This window comes from Manis javanica, chromosome 6 (genome assembly GCF_040802235.1).
Source record: "Manis javanica isolate MJ-LG chromosome 6, MJ_LKY, whole genome shotgun sequence".
Classification (NCBI taxonomy): domain Eukaryota; kingdom Metazoa; phylum Chordata; class Mammalia; order Pholidota; family Manidae; genus Manis; species Manis javanica.
The window spans coordinates 68299782-68314029 of record NC_133161.1 but is presented as its reverse complement, the minus strand read 5'-3'; the positions used below and the strand labels follow the sequence as shown (position 1 = coordinate 68314029).

Sequence of the window (14248 nt, the reverse complement as noted above, 5' to 3'; positions counted from 1 at the left end):
GCTGGGAATTATATTTATTTTGAAAAGATTATGTGTGATGGTAGATGATGTTGTCTATGGATTTCATTGCAGAATAGGAAAGGCATGTCTGAAAGGATTGGGAAGCACTGGTCTGATCGTGCCGTCCATCTCCCCATTTATACACAGGCTCCTCAAGAAATCAAGTCCAGTAGGACAAGGAGGAAGACAGGGACTGGTTTAGGGATATGAAAGGTGAATGTGGAGTCCCTGAGTCGGGAAGGACAAGGAGAAGAGAATGTCTGCAGTGACAAGAGACCACTCCCTGCTCCTATGCTCACGTAGCTCCTGAGATGACAGGACATGGGCAGGAGTAGACGCTGTGGAGAATGCCTGTGAGGACCCACCCCTGCAGGGAGTAGCAAAGCCCAGCAGATGGAGCCACAAGGATGACTGATCAGGGATGATCAGCAACCCCCCGCTCCCCGACAAGTGGGCATTTGGAAGCATTTGGAAGCAGTTTAATTTTATTTGGAAAGAAATAAGGAAATGCAAGCTCTCATAACTAGGATTCATAAAACTGATTTTATCTGTTGGTGGGTAATAAAAAGAGATTGTTATACAGTATAGGAGAAAAAATTTTAATATTGACTGGCACTGTGTCCCTGGCTTCAGGATTATCTTTACCCCTGCGCCTGGCCTAGCTGGCCAGCCACCATTTCTTGGGCCCCACTTGCACTTTTTCTGCTAAAATTCTTATCCTGTTGCCTCGCCTTATCCCATTCTCAGGGCACACAAATCTGTGTCTTCTCTGCCTACAGATGAAATCTGAAAAGTTGTTCTTTATAAAGCAGCGCAAATTAAGATTTTTATCCATCTCATTTGCTACCATTCCAGACTATTCTGGAGATCATCTTGCATAAATTGAAAGGTTTATGAAGGGCCTGTCACTGAAAGTTACTTTATCCCAGATATAATTTACCCTGCTCCCCTTTTTTAGGGGGTATAGTTTAAAGAATGTTAAAAAAAAACCTTTTAGAGAAACAGACAATGTTTCTTTATGGAGAGATTCTATATTGTAAGAAAGTCAGTTCTTCCTCAATTGATGTCTACACTAAAATAACTTCTAGATGAATCAAATGTTAAACATTTAAAAAATCCATAAAGAACTAAATTATAATTAATCCAGGTAGATATGCAACCTGTGAGAGGAGTGGGACATTCTAATATAAGAAAACCAAATAGGGGAAGAATTTGATTATCTAAAGTTAACAATAAAAATAAAAATAAAATAGTTAAAAGATGTATAACAATTATGATAGTATATGCTTACATTTTAACTAATGAAGGGCTCAGATAAATGTAAACAAAGCAGAACGGTTTCAATGTATAAAAGGACAAGAATGTGGACAGTTAGCTATAGAGGAAATATCACTGGTTAATAATTTACAGAGAAAATGTTCATCCTCTATGAATTAAATGAATTCAGATTAAAAAAATAAGAGATAATCTTTTATTTTCAAAGTACCAAAAAGAAATTTTAATGTATAACAGCCTCCTGAGAAATGAAAGAGCACTCTTGCACACCAATGAGAAATACATAACATTCGGCAATTATTCATAAAGTCCCTGAAGATATTTCAGATGTTTCAGCTTAATGACTTTATTTTGGGGGTATTTATACAAAGGAAATAATCCTAAAATTTCATACAAACTTATTAATTGCAGCATTAGTCATAAGATCAAAACTGGACTAAAATTTTCACATCCAACAGGAGGTTAAACTCACCCTATGGAATACTAGGTAGTTATTTTTAAGTGATATTTGAAATGATTATGTAACAATAGAAATGTTGATAATATAAACAAAAGGCAATGTTGGTCGATACAAATATTAAAGTATGTTTAATCTAATTGGTTGATTAGGGAAACGAACATTTGAACACAGTGAAAAATCTCTACATACCCACTAGATTGACTAAAATGCAATAAACTGAAAGTACCAAATGTGGTGGAGAACGTGCCATAACAAGAACCCTTATGCATGACCCAGGGTCATGTAAATTGGTACAACACCTGCTTGACATCATCTAATGAAGGTGAAAATATGCATACCCGCTGACCAGCGATTCCACACATAGGCATAGAACCCTGACAAACCCCTGCATGTGAGCACCAGGAACAAGCATGCATAGGAATGCTCCTGACAGCAGTGTTAGGGACAGCCTGAAGTGGAAAATGTCCATCCCCAGGTGGGTGGAGGAATTGTCAATTACTTGTGCTGTGAGACAGAATGCAATAAAATGAACAAACGGAGCTCAGCCTCACAACACACATTATTTTCACAAACTTAATGCTGAGTGAAAGAAGCAAGTCATAAAAGAATGTGTGTATTATTCCATTTATGTAAAGTTCAAAAATAAATGAAACTAAGTATCTTGTTTAGAGCTACATATAAAGATGGTAAAACTATAAGGAAATCCAACAAAGACATGATTATGACCATTGGGATACTAGTTCCCCTGGCAGGATGGAAAGTTGTGATGGGAAAGGAGACACTGGAAAGTGAAGGGCTACTCTGGGTCTGGGAGTGTTAGATTTCTTGGCCTGGGATATGATTACATGGATGATGGCTTTACAATATGTTTTCAACTGTACATGTGTATTTACTTACATTATATAATGCATGTTATGCGTTACGGGTTGTATTGTATTCCCTCCCCACAAAAGGAAGACATGTTGAAGTCCTAATCCCTACCAATTCAGCATGTGACCTTATTTGGAAACAGTCTTGCTGCAAATGTAGTTAGTTAAGTATGGTTCCCTAATGCAGTGTGACTGGTGTCCCCATAAAAAAACAGCCACATGAAGACAGAGACACAGAGAGAATGACATGGGAAGAGGGAGGCAGACCTTGGCGTAATGCATCTATAAGCCAAAGATTGCTAGCCATCACTAGAAGCTAGTAGAGACACATGACACCGATTCCCTTAGAGCCCTCAGAAGGAGCCAGTCTTGCTGACATCTTAATTTTGGATTTCCAGTCTCCACAACTGTGAATAAATTTCCATCAGTTTAAGCCATGTTGCTTGTGGTACTCAATTACGGCAGTTCTAGGAAACTAACTGTATTTTCACATCAAAAATATTTTTTGAAAGTTCCCAGGAATTTATGTTTATACTCTCTAATTTCCTGAATAAGTCACAAAATCTTAAATAAAAGCATAGTCAAATGATCCTACTCTATATATTTCCTGAAACAGTTACACTCAAAGACACAATTCAGAAATGAAAATAAGTATCTTCAATTCAAAAAAGAAAACTACCCAGCATATTTAGTTGTACCAAGAGGTCAAGGATCAATTGTACATGTCGAAGTGCATTAAAAAATAACGGATGGTTTGTTCCAAGTTGGCCTGTAAAATTTTCATCCTGACCCTTTGATTCTCTTCCTTACTGGAAATTGTCCAGTGTCTGAAGTGACCCGCCTTTGGCTTCTGGGAAAACATTCTTATTCATTCTATTTCACTACAGTGCTGACCTGTTAAGAGACCTGACTAGAACTCCTCAGGGCAGAATACTGATGAACACAGATGGCTCCATGCAAGACAATCTTTGGTTATAATTCTGTTTTCTGCAAGTTAGGGATACAGACAGTCTCAGAGTTTATGGAGCAGGGTACTCTTGGGAGCCTCAGTTGTGGGGGATTTTGTGTGTGATACTGTGCAGGCTTGTAGGAATATTGCCTCTCTCAGATAAGTTCCATATGATCAGAGGACAGCGTCATAAGAGAGCATAAAAGAGTGACGCATGGACAGATTTTTTAAATTAACAAAATGTAAAGTTATTTCTCTACTACTTTCAACTTTTTAAATGCCAAAAGAGAGCAAAGGATGGAAAATTTTTCTTCTAGAAAAACAATCAGGTAGAATAGCACATTCATAAGAGATTTTGAAGCCAGGCTGTCTGCTTTCAAACCTCTGTTCTATTGCTCCTTAGTTTGGTTATTAGCCTCTCTAAGTACAAATTTCTTCATCTGTAAAATTAGGATAAAAATTCCACCTACTGCAAAGAGTTGCTAAGCAGATTTGATAAGGCAATATATGAAAAGCATTTAGCTCAGGATGTTGCCCATGGTAAGTGCTTAATAAATATTAGTTGCTAGCATAATAGTAGTAAAATAATAGTCATAAAACTCTTTCCAAATTTATATTTAAAATAGCTATACCAATTTCCAGGAGAACTGATTATAGAGGTGGCTTCTTAAGGGTCATTTGGTTCACCCCATTAAATTAGGGCAGAGAAGGGAAATGTCAGCTTTGCAAGTGGACCATTCTAGCACTTAACATTTCCTTTCAGAAAAATAAAATTCACTTCAGCTTCCTGGTCTGTTATACATAAGTGAGTCAGATTAAATAATTTTTATGGAGCTTTCTCAGCACTAAAAATCTGTATTTCTAATAGCTGTTGTCAACATAAATCAAATATGTTACAGTCTCTAAATCATTGTCTTTCTTACACTGAGTATTTCTATTATACTACCTTCTATCCCTTTTGATTCAAAAATATGACCTTTAGGCCAACATGTTTGTGTTTTTTGTTTTCTCCTCGGTTGTGTTTCAAAGGAGGCTCATAGTCTTGGGTGGCACTCGTACAGTCAGTTTTCAGTCATCAGGGGGCTGGGCAGTTTCCAAACCATGAAAGTTTGGTGGGGCTAAACTCAGGTTTTCCTGCTTTCGTTCCAAAGAGAAGAAACACATGAGTGTTTTGTGAAACATTCAAATAAATTGTCAATTTTTAAAGCCACTTGTGTGAGCTTCAAAGGTTGTGATATAGCTTTTATTTTCCATGATATTTGCTATTTTATTAGTAAAAACCAATTATGGGACTCACTTTGCATTTCCCAGCCTGCCTGGGAATAAGAAATAAAACTCAACCCACAATGCCCCAACCTTCCAGCCAAAATCCTTTGCTCTCTGTGGGCCTATGCCCTTCCACTTGCCAGTTGTCCAGGAGATGGCACTGTTGTTTCAAAGGAGTGGCTTCTTCGGAGACCAAAATGGAACTTAGGAAAAACAGATAATGCATGGCAGTCAGAGGTTAAGTAGGTAGCAGCAAGAAAAGTCCTGTTTAAGGTCTTGGAATAATAACAAAGTATGTTTAAATAACACTCTTCCTCAATCTGCCTTTCTAGGGGCAAATGTGAACATGAAGACCAACAACCAGGATGAGGAGACACCCTTGCACACAGCGGCCCACTTCGGCCTCTCTGAGCTGGTAGCCTTCTACGTGGAGCATGGGGCTGTCGTGGACAGTGTGAACGCCCACATGGAGACCCCGCTGGCTATTGCCACCTACTGGGCCCTCCGCTTCAAGGAGCAGGAATACAGCAGGGAGCACCACCTCACCTGCCGGATGCTGCTCGACTACCATGCCGAGGTCAATGCCAGGGACGATGACTTTAAGTCTCCGCTCCACAAGGCAGCCTGGAACTGTGACCACGTGCTCATGCACATGATGCTGGAAGCTGGGGCCGAAGCCAATCTCATGGATATCAATGGCTGCGCTGCCATCCAGTATGTGCTGAAGGTCACTTCTGTGCGACCGGCTGCCCAGCCTGAGATCTGCTACCAGCTACTGTTGAACCATGGGGCTGCTCGAATATACCCTCCACAGTTCCATAAGGTGAGGCTGCATCCAAGGTGCCCAGGACAGACCTGGGTAGTCAGCAAAGGCCGGATTGGTTTGAAATCTGCAGGTAACTCAAGCTTGTTGGAGGCTTGAATTTTGGGGCTAACTCCTTCTGTTCCTCCATCTGACCTTATGTTTACACACATAAATCTAGCTTTTTCTAATCCAGCGTCGTTCAAAATCTGGGGCTGAGAGCTAGGAATAAGAACAAAAATGGCAGATCATGTTCCATGTCTTGTAAGAACACCAATGAACTGACAGTGGCTTCCTGGGGTTCCCAGCTGAGGAAGATCAGAAGCGCCACCGTGAGTCTGCCAGAGGTGAATGGGCTGCACAGGCGCTCATTTGCCATCTCTTAAGCAGAATGTCTGATCCAAAGATGACTGAGCCTGCTTTGGAATTAGTTAGTTTGTAGACATGTAAGGGCCATGGAATTTTCCAGTTTAATGACAGCTAACACTTAACTACTAATAATTTGTTTATTAAATATAATGAATTACATTTATTCAGTACACTGTTTTAAGTATTTTATAATTCTTAATTTAATTCATTTAATTTTAATAACAAGTCTATGAAGTAAATAATATTGGTCTCCCTCTCTACAGAGGAGGAAACTGAGGCACAGGGGAGTTAAGTAATTGGCCTAATCTCACACAGCGGCAGTGCCAGGATTCAGCCTTAAATCATTTTGTGCTAGTGTCCAATCTTGTAATATCACAGCTTTTATTTTTTAACAATATTCAATGATAATCTCTAGTGGGCTAACAGGGCAGATGCTAAGAATACTGATAAGACCAAGACATGGTACCTGTCTTCAAGTAGCTCCAAATCTAGAGAAAGAATACATAAAGAGATCATTTTAATATGCCATGGTAAATAACAAGGTGGAAGGAACAATAAAGAATGCCATAGACACATGGAAGAGAGAGGGTTTTGCATGAGGTTGATGACGGTGTTTTGGAAACCAAAATGTCACCTTAAGATAAACAAATCAGATGCAACCCCTAGGATCCTGCTCATTCTGAAACAATTAATTAACAAGCAGCAGAGGGGTTCAGGTAGTATAAACCAGTTGACTGACATGGGACCACAGAAAGCTAGCTGACAGAAGTTTCACTGAATTCACAGCCAACTTCTACCTCCTACCTTGCTTGCTAATATGTCGAGGACTTGTCTGAAGTCCTGCAGTTTGAAAATCAATTGGAAGTAAAGTTCCTCTAAAGAATTTAAGGGGAGTGCATTCAGTCAGGGAAAATTCCAGATGGACAACCTAGAGACTGCTTTTATGTACATATGATAAATCTGATGAGTCCTGTGATCTCAGTAAAGGATTTTCTCTGGGTTGTCAGTATTTTAATGGAAGATTAAATCTTTTTTTTCCTTAAAATTATATATATTATTCAGAATGTCCTGGGACTTGATAATACTTTTATAGGGAATTCCAAATGGTTATGAAGAGAAGAATAGGTTAACAACTAATGTTGTTACAATAATGTCCTTTGTTGGTCTCTACTTAGGCTTTATACAGATTATTTCATTTTATTTTTATAATAACCTCTGAGGTAGGCACTGGCATTAGTCTCATTTAAACGATAGTAGCATCAACATATTTTCCTAAAGTCACACAAAGTGGTCAATTTCATTCATTTAACAAATATTTACTGAGCACCTGTTAGGCACTGTTCTGGAGATAGACTGATGAATCAGAGAAAGACGTCCATGGAAGATTTTTTCTAGTGGAAGGCAGTAAAATAACAACATAACAACAAAAACATATATACTCCACTATGTTTGGTGGTATAGAGAAAAGGAAGGCAAGGTAAAGAGAAAGAGAATATGTCACATTTTTTTGGCATTTGTGTATGTGTCTACGGAGGTTGATTGAAGATTATAAGGATGTGAAGGAACAAGTCATGCGAATACCTGGAATGGGGGTGGGGAAGTGTCCCAGGCATAAGGAAAAGCAATTGCAAGGACCCTAAGGTGGGAGAGAGGTGAGCACATTTGAGGAGGAGCAGGGAAACCAGAGTGACTGAGGTGGACGAGCACAGGGACGGGGAGAAGCCAGACACGTGTATGTGAGGGTGGTTTGCAGACGTTATCATATGGTCTCATGGATTTTTTACTCTTAATGAGAAAGGAAATCATGAAAGAATTTTGAGTTGGGAAATATAAGTCTGTTTTATATTCTAAGAGGATCCTTTGACCACCTTTTGTAGACTAACTGGGGGAGGAGGGAGGGCACAGGTTCATCATAATCTAGACCAGAGGGTGGCTTAGGCCCCAGTGAATACAGTGAAGGTGGCAAGAATTCATGAGGTTTGGGGCATGTTCTGAACAGGGAGTCTTTGTGTTCTGGAAGTTGAGTTTTGCTGATGGATCATTTGTGGGTTGTGAGAAAAGAAAAATCAAAGTTAACTTCAAAGACTTTTGCCCATCAAAGGGAAAATTTCATTTTCTGAGAGGGGAATAATGCGGGAAGAACTGATTAATATGGGGAGATTGGGGTTCCACTATGATTTGAGATGTCTGCTATTTCCAGGTGGAGATATCAAGTAGGCAGTTTGAACCTGGGAAAGATCCTGGCCAGAAATGCAAACTTGGGAGTCTTCAGGCTGAAAATGCTGTATAAAGCCATGAGGCCAAATGAGATTAACCAGAACATGAGTATAAAGACAGAAGAGAAGTGGCCAGAGGACTGGGCCACTGAAGCACTCCACCTAGAGGTTGGGGAATCAGTGAAGGAAGGTGCAGAGAGACAGTGAGGTAGGAGGAGAAGCAAACTGTATGTTTTCCTAGAACCCAAGAGAGAACATAAGAAAGGAAGATGTGGCATCACCTGAGTCAAATAACAGAGGTGGCAATGTAGATAAGTAGAGGGCTAAGAAGTTGCCACTGGACTAGACACCATGGATTTTATTGGGGACCTCTACAAGAGTTATTTTGGTGGAATGGTAGTGAGAAAAGGCCGATTGAAGTGGGTGCAAAGGAAAAAGGGAGAAAAAATGAAGACAGTGAAGGATTTTGAGGCGTTTTCTTGTAATGGGGCAGTATCAGGAAGAGAATGACAGCTGATATTACAGCATGTTTATTGGCTGATGGGAACATTCCAGAAAAGGTAGAAAATTTGATGCAGACAATTACTGGCACAATGTTTTGATTTGGAGACAGAAGATGGGACCTAGTGCATCAATGGAGGTGTCAGTCTTAGCAGCACAGACAGTTCATCCATCATAATGGGAGGGGTGGCCAGACACATGGGGGTTGAAAGATGTGTGTTGGTAGGAGTTTGTAAAAGTTCTCTTATGTTTGTTTCTGCTTTTTCATTAAAGAATAAAAAGTGGACAGAGAGGAGGTTTGAAGCCTTGAGGGCAAAGCAGTTGTTTGCGTTGGGGAATGAATGGATGTAGGAAATGTAATAGGACTGCTGGGTGGCCCAAGTCCATGAAAGGTTAGTGGTCATGTGTTTGCTTCAGAGGGAGGTCTCTCTGATTCCAGAGCCTAAGAGCCTACTCTTAGATTTAGTAGTTTCCTTTTGTTTCTCATATAAGCCAGGAAATGTAATTAAATCTAAAGGAACACAAGACAAGGAAAGACCAGAAGAGGTCACTTTATTTAATTCTCATGGCTGTAGGCAGAAATAGTGCTCTTACCCTATTGGGAATCTTCGTGAAGGCAGATTCTACAGCACCCTCACGCTTAGGCATCCCTTCAATTTTGGAATGCCCCTCTCTTCCACTTGTCTTCTTTTTGGTAAGTTATCTACTTTTTATTCATTACTTAGAATAGTTCATATACATCCTAATAAATCTATACATCTTTGTATCACTTTGTACTGAGGGCTTCTCTTCCCCAAATGAAATTTTATAGTTCCCCCCAATTTTTAGCTATTAATTGTTTTTTTCCTCTGGATCTTGGTCAAGGGATGTCTGAAAAGGTCATGAATTATGACATGAATTATGTGTAATTTGTATATTTTCCCTATAAATTTTAAGGAAAGACTGCTTCATAAATGGCCTGAAAAAATAATCTATGAAATCTACTCTGAAGGTTCCTGTTTGACCTCTGTTGAGAATTTTTGCCTTCCTTACAATCTCTCATTGGTCAATAGACTTTTGAATTTTTAAATACCTTGTCATGTTAAGGTTGGATTCAAGGAATATTTTCACATCTCAATCTTTACACATACTGCAGTTTCAGAAATAAAGTCAAATGATTTAAAGCCTATGAAAAAATTCAGGAACTGTTGTTAAAAGTGCAGTGATCCACAGCTTGTAGCTGTGAATATTTACTACTTAGGTTGCATCTATTTTCTGGATCATACACTAGTATCTGGATTTGGCTAAAACAACAAATATTAACAACTTTAGAGTGAGTATACAACACAGTATTTTGAATTCCATATAAATTGTTTCTGTTTTTAACTTTTATCTCTGCTTTGTCACCCATAGTTCATTCATTCCATTCAGCTGTGCTATTTATGTCAGGAACAGAGAAGCATGGACTTTGGTGTCAAACAAACTTGGGTCTTGCCACTTAGCTAAGAGTTTGAATTTGAATAAATTACTTAAACTTCCTTAGCCTCCATTTCCTTCCCTGTGAAATGGGTATACCCTTTCCTCATGCCTGGCAACAATACTATGCAGACTTAGTCCCACATTAGAAGGAAATTAATCTCACTAGGCCCATATCACGGAATCACAGAAACACTCAGAGCCCAGAGAATAGTGACGGGCATGTCTTTATTCTTTCTGTCGAGTCACTTCCAGTCCTTCCAGTCCTTGCGGAGTATGTCCCCCAACTCCTTGCCTCAACCCCACCACACATCTATAAATTATCTCCCCTTTGGTCTTCCACCACCATTTTCCTGCACCCACATCTCAATAGAGTCTGGCCATTCTTCATAGTGGAACTTCTAGAAGACAACAGTTGACCTCTCACTAATACAGCTCACTTCACAAAGCATAATTGTGTATACATGTATGCTGTAAGGCCACCTTCCTTCCAGAAGAAAGGTTGGAGAGGAACAAAGGGCACAGGGTGCCAGAGAAACATACCTTATCACTTTATCCATGAATAACAGCCTCCTCATCAGGTTGTTTTGAGAAGTAAACAAGGTAATATTTGGGAACTCCTTAGCATTGTGCATGGTGCAAGGTAACAACCAAACGAAGGGCGGCTTTGCCTGTAGCTGCTCTTACATCTGGGCTGAGCCCTTGAATCAGTGCTCCTTGGCCTCGTTTACCCTCAGGGCCAGTCCAACCAGGAGAGACAACATGTGAAGCTGCCTAGAGGCTGAACCTTGACTTTTATTCTGAAACTCACTGCTGACTGTGGATGAAACCAGTCTCTGCAAAAGTACTCAAAGACCCTCCCTTCAGTCTCCTCTAAAAGCTGGATTAGGAAGAGTTGGCCTTTAACCAGTGTTTCTGTTCTCCAGAAAGAAGGCTTGCAAGTGTTGGAAGGCCCCCAGGTCCTTGTCACAAAGGCTGCTTGCTGAGAGGTAACAGCAAGGAGGGTTGGGATCAGAGGCTTATCCACCACAGGTCTGAGGTCTGGCTTGGCCAGTCACTTGCTGTATGATTTTTGAGTAAGTCTTTTAATTTCTCAGATCACAATTTCCTAAAATGAAGGTGAAAATATTAACTTTTCTGAATTGTCTGAGGAGTAAGTAAGGCATGTAGATCATTGAGCCCAAAAATGGCATTCAACAAAATTGTTTCCTTTCCTTCTCCTCCCAAAATATATTCTTGGCCCAATGTAGGAGACTCTCCTACTGGCCTTACTTTGCTGGCTCCACTAGCATGTAAAATAGGCACATGATTATGTGTTCCAAGAAACACTTTATCCATGGTTAGCATGTTCTTATTCATTTCTGTGTTGCTTCTCTGAGTTCCTCACATTTGGCCTTATGCTAAAAAGATTAAGGATGGAGATATCTACTCTCAGATGGCTGGTATTATAGACATTTTCTGTTGCTACTCAACAGACAGTGTAGGGTAATTGGCACCTTTCAAAAGGAAAACTAAAGAAAAACTCTTCAATTTACTATGTAGATGCTTCAAAGTGACTTAAAACAACTACTCCACAGCCCATCTTTCCAAAGAGAACGTCAAGCAAATGACTGACTCATTTATCCAGAAGATAAAGTGATTCGTTCTCTTGTAGATGGGGAATTCAGTTTCCTGATTTGCAGGGAACAAGGTCAGAGCTAGAGATTCTGTCTTCCAAATACAAAGCAAATTTATAGAGGGCGTATTTCACTGAAAGCCAATGTATAAATAACATAAGGGGGGAAAAAAGAATTACAGGGTCTGCAATTGCTTTGCAGGACATGAAAGGACATCTGATTTTTTTTCTCTCAGCATAATTCAGAAGGAAGCAACACCCCAGGGAGCCAAAATTGGGTTTTCTTATAGGGCAAGAAAGACATTTTTGTAGGGGAGGGAAAGCTATTTGAGGGTTTGGGGAAGGTAAGGATGATTTCTGTATATGATGCCCGGGGTACAAGTGGTCTCTTTGATCATTAAGCACCTTTTTGCACACGACTATATCAGCATGAAAGGGTAGTGGTTGCTTTAGAATTTCTCTGCTCAAGTGGCACTTATATTGGGAGGGTGCCAGAGAGATTGATCTCGTATTTGTCTTTTAATCTGTGCTTTTAGGGGTCAGGTGATAAGGGGAGTTTCTAAAGGTCTCCAGTTGTCACCACTGTAGAAAGAACTTTTTTGTCCAGTTGCTCTTCCATGAAGGGAGAATAGAGACGTCAGAGATGCATGGAAGGTGAAGTTCCTTGAGCATCATCTGTTTCCCAGGGTCTCAGTGAGTAAGCAGAACCTTCTCCCTTCTGTGTCCACATCAGTTCTTTCTCGATTGATGGTCCAGGTTCCTGGGAGTCAGTCAGTAGTGATGATTTAGAGGTCACTTTCTCTAAGGATCATTTTCTGTTGTTGCCTGGTGAAATAATACTGAGGTCTGAAAAAATGTGTGTCAGCTGTCTTAGCTCTGAATGAAGCCCAAGGCTCGCGAAGTGAGCTGGGAAGGTCTCGGGTCCCTCAAAAGAGCCTTTCCTGCTTTGGGAACCAAGTTTTGTTGGTAGAAAACTTGGAAGTCAGTGTCAACAAAACCTAAACCTAATGACAGCAGAGGGAGCTTTGGACTTTGTGCATTGAAAAACTTCAAGTTAAGAACCAGTTAGTTTTTTTTACCCAAAATGCTTCTTCATTAGGTAGGAAGTTTTCTACCTGTGATATATGGGAATATGGCAGCTGCAAACGGAAGCACCAAATATGTGAAGTTAGGCTCCAAAACTATGAATAATTTAAGTTCATGTATCCATTTCTTAGTTTGAACTGTTTGTGAATAGGGACCGGAGAACAGTGTTGCCAATATAATAGAGGATTCTCAGTTAAATATGAATTTCAGATAAATAATGGGTTATTTTTAGTACAAATATATCCCATAAAATATATGGGACACATTTACACTAAATTTATTTGTTGTCTATCCAAAATTCCCTGATAGCCATGTACCAAGGCAGAAGTCCTTCTAGCTATACTTCTGTAGACATAGAATTGCTGATTCCTCAGAGGTCCCATAGCAATGGTTCCCTGGCTCTGCCTTACCCCCTTAGGGGTTGGTGATATAGGATTATTCTTTATTTGTTTAGGTATGGCTGAAAAACCCATGGTCAGGAGCTCAACTTTTTCTCTGTGCCCACAACATGTATGTGAATGGATTCTCTGATTTACATTGTGCCCATTTGGACCCAGCCACTGGACAGAAGGAGTCGAATGCTTTCACCAGTTTGGAGCTTTAATGTATACATTTAGTCTATGATGGCTTTTGACTGTGCTTCTTAAATAAGGGACAACTGAAAGCAGTCATGCACTGGAATTGATTCACAGTAGTTCATGAGAATCGATGGTTAAATTATCAGAAATTTTGTGAGCTGACTGTTAAATGCAGCTCTATTAAAAATTAAATCAAATAAACTTATAACAAATAAAGTATACTAAAACCAAAGGTAATAAATATTCTAAACACATTATTTCCTAGTTGTTTTCCATATACTTCCCGATTACTTACTCCACATATCTATGTTCTTGACATTATCTGCATCCATGGTATCTGTGTGGAAGAATCATTATCTCATGATGTGTGGCGGCACATCTCTTCCCAACCATACATTCAGTGACCTCACACTGGTAGCTTCGAATGGGCTGTGATGGGAATATTTACACCACAGAAATCAGCAGATGTTATCAATCAGATCTTGAGTTACAGTTTTGTTGGTATCTAGACTTAAGAAATTAATGGAGAGAACGTTAAACTTTAAAGTGTGCAGGGGGCTCTTATATCTGTAGCTCTTATATGAGTAGCACCAAAAATTGAGGAAACATGCTTCCCATATTTAAAAGCTATTACATATTTCAACAAAAAAGTCACTCATGTCATTGATGAATGAGTGAAATCCCCATAAACATTGCAACTATTCATAAGTTGGCTGTGAATCCAACTCAGTATCCATACAAAATTGATACAAGATCAGTGAAGGCATTCTGGGAGAACCAACTGGCTATACTGAATAGGAAAGAAAG

At 39.6% G+C, this 14248-nt stretch overlaps 1 protein-coding gene across 3 annotated transcripts in view; it reads left to right on the top strand.

Annotated features, from left to right (window-relative positions):
• The window catches only part of ASB4 (ankyrin repeat and SOCS box containing 4), a 65364-nt gene that overhangs the window by 36987 nt on the left and 14129 nt on the right, over positions 1 to 14248 (top strand). Inside the window, exons 3-4 of one of the 3 annotated variants that reach the window (XM_073238807.1) lie at positions 5152 to 5642; positions 11089 to 11151. In XM_073238807.1, the coding sequence (XP_073094908.1) occupies positions 5152 to 5642; positions 11089 to 11148 (551 nt within the window). In that variant the 3' untranslated portion in view covers positions 11149 to 11151. Of the gene's footprint in view, positions 1 to 5151; positions 5716 to 11088; positions 11152 to 14248 lie in introns of all 3 variants that reach the window. The other 2 variants (XR_012132292.1, XM_073238806.1) reach the window with 2 other exon arrangements.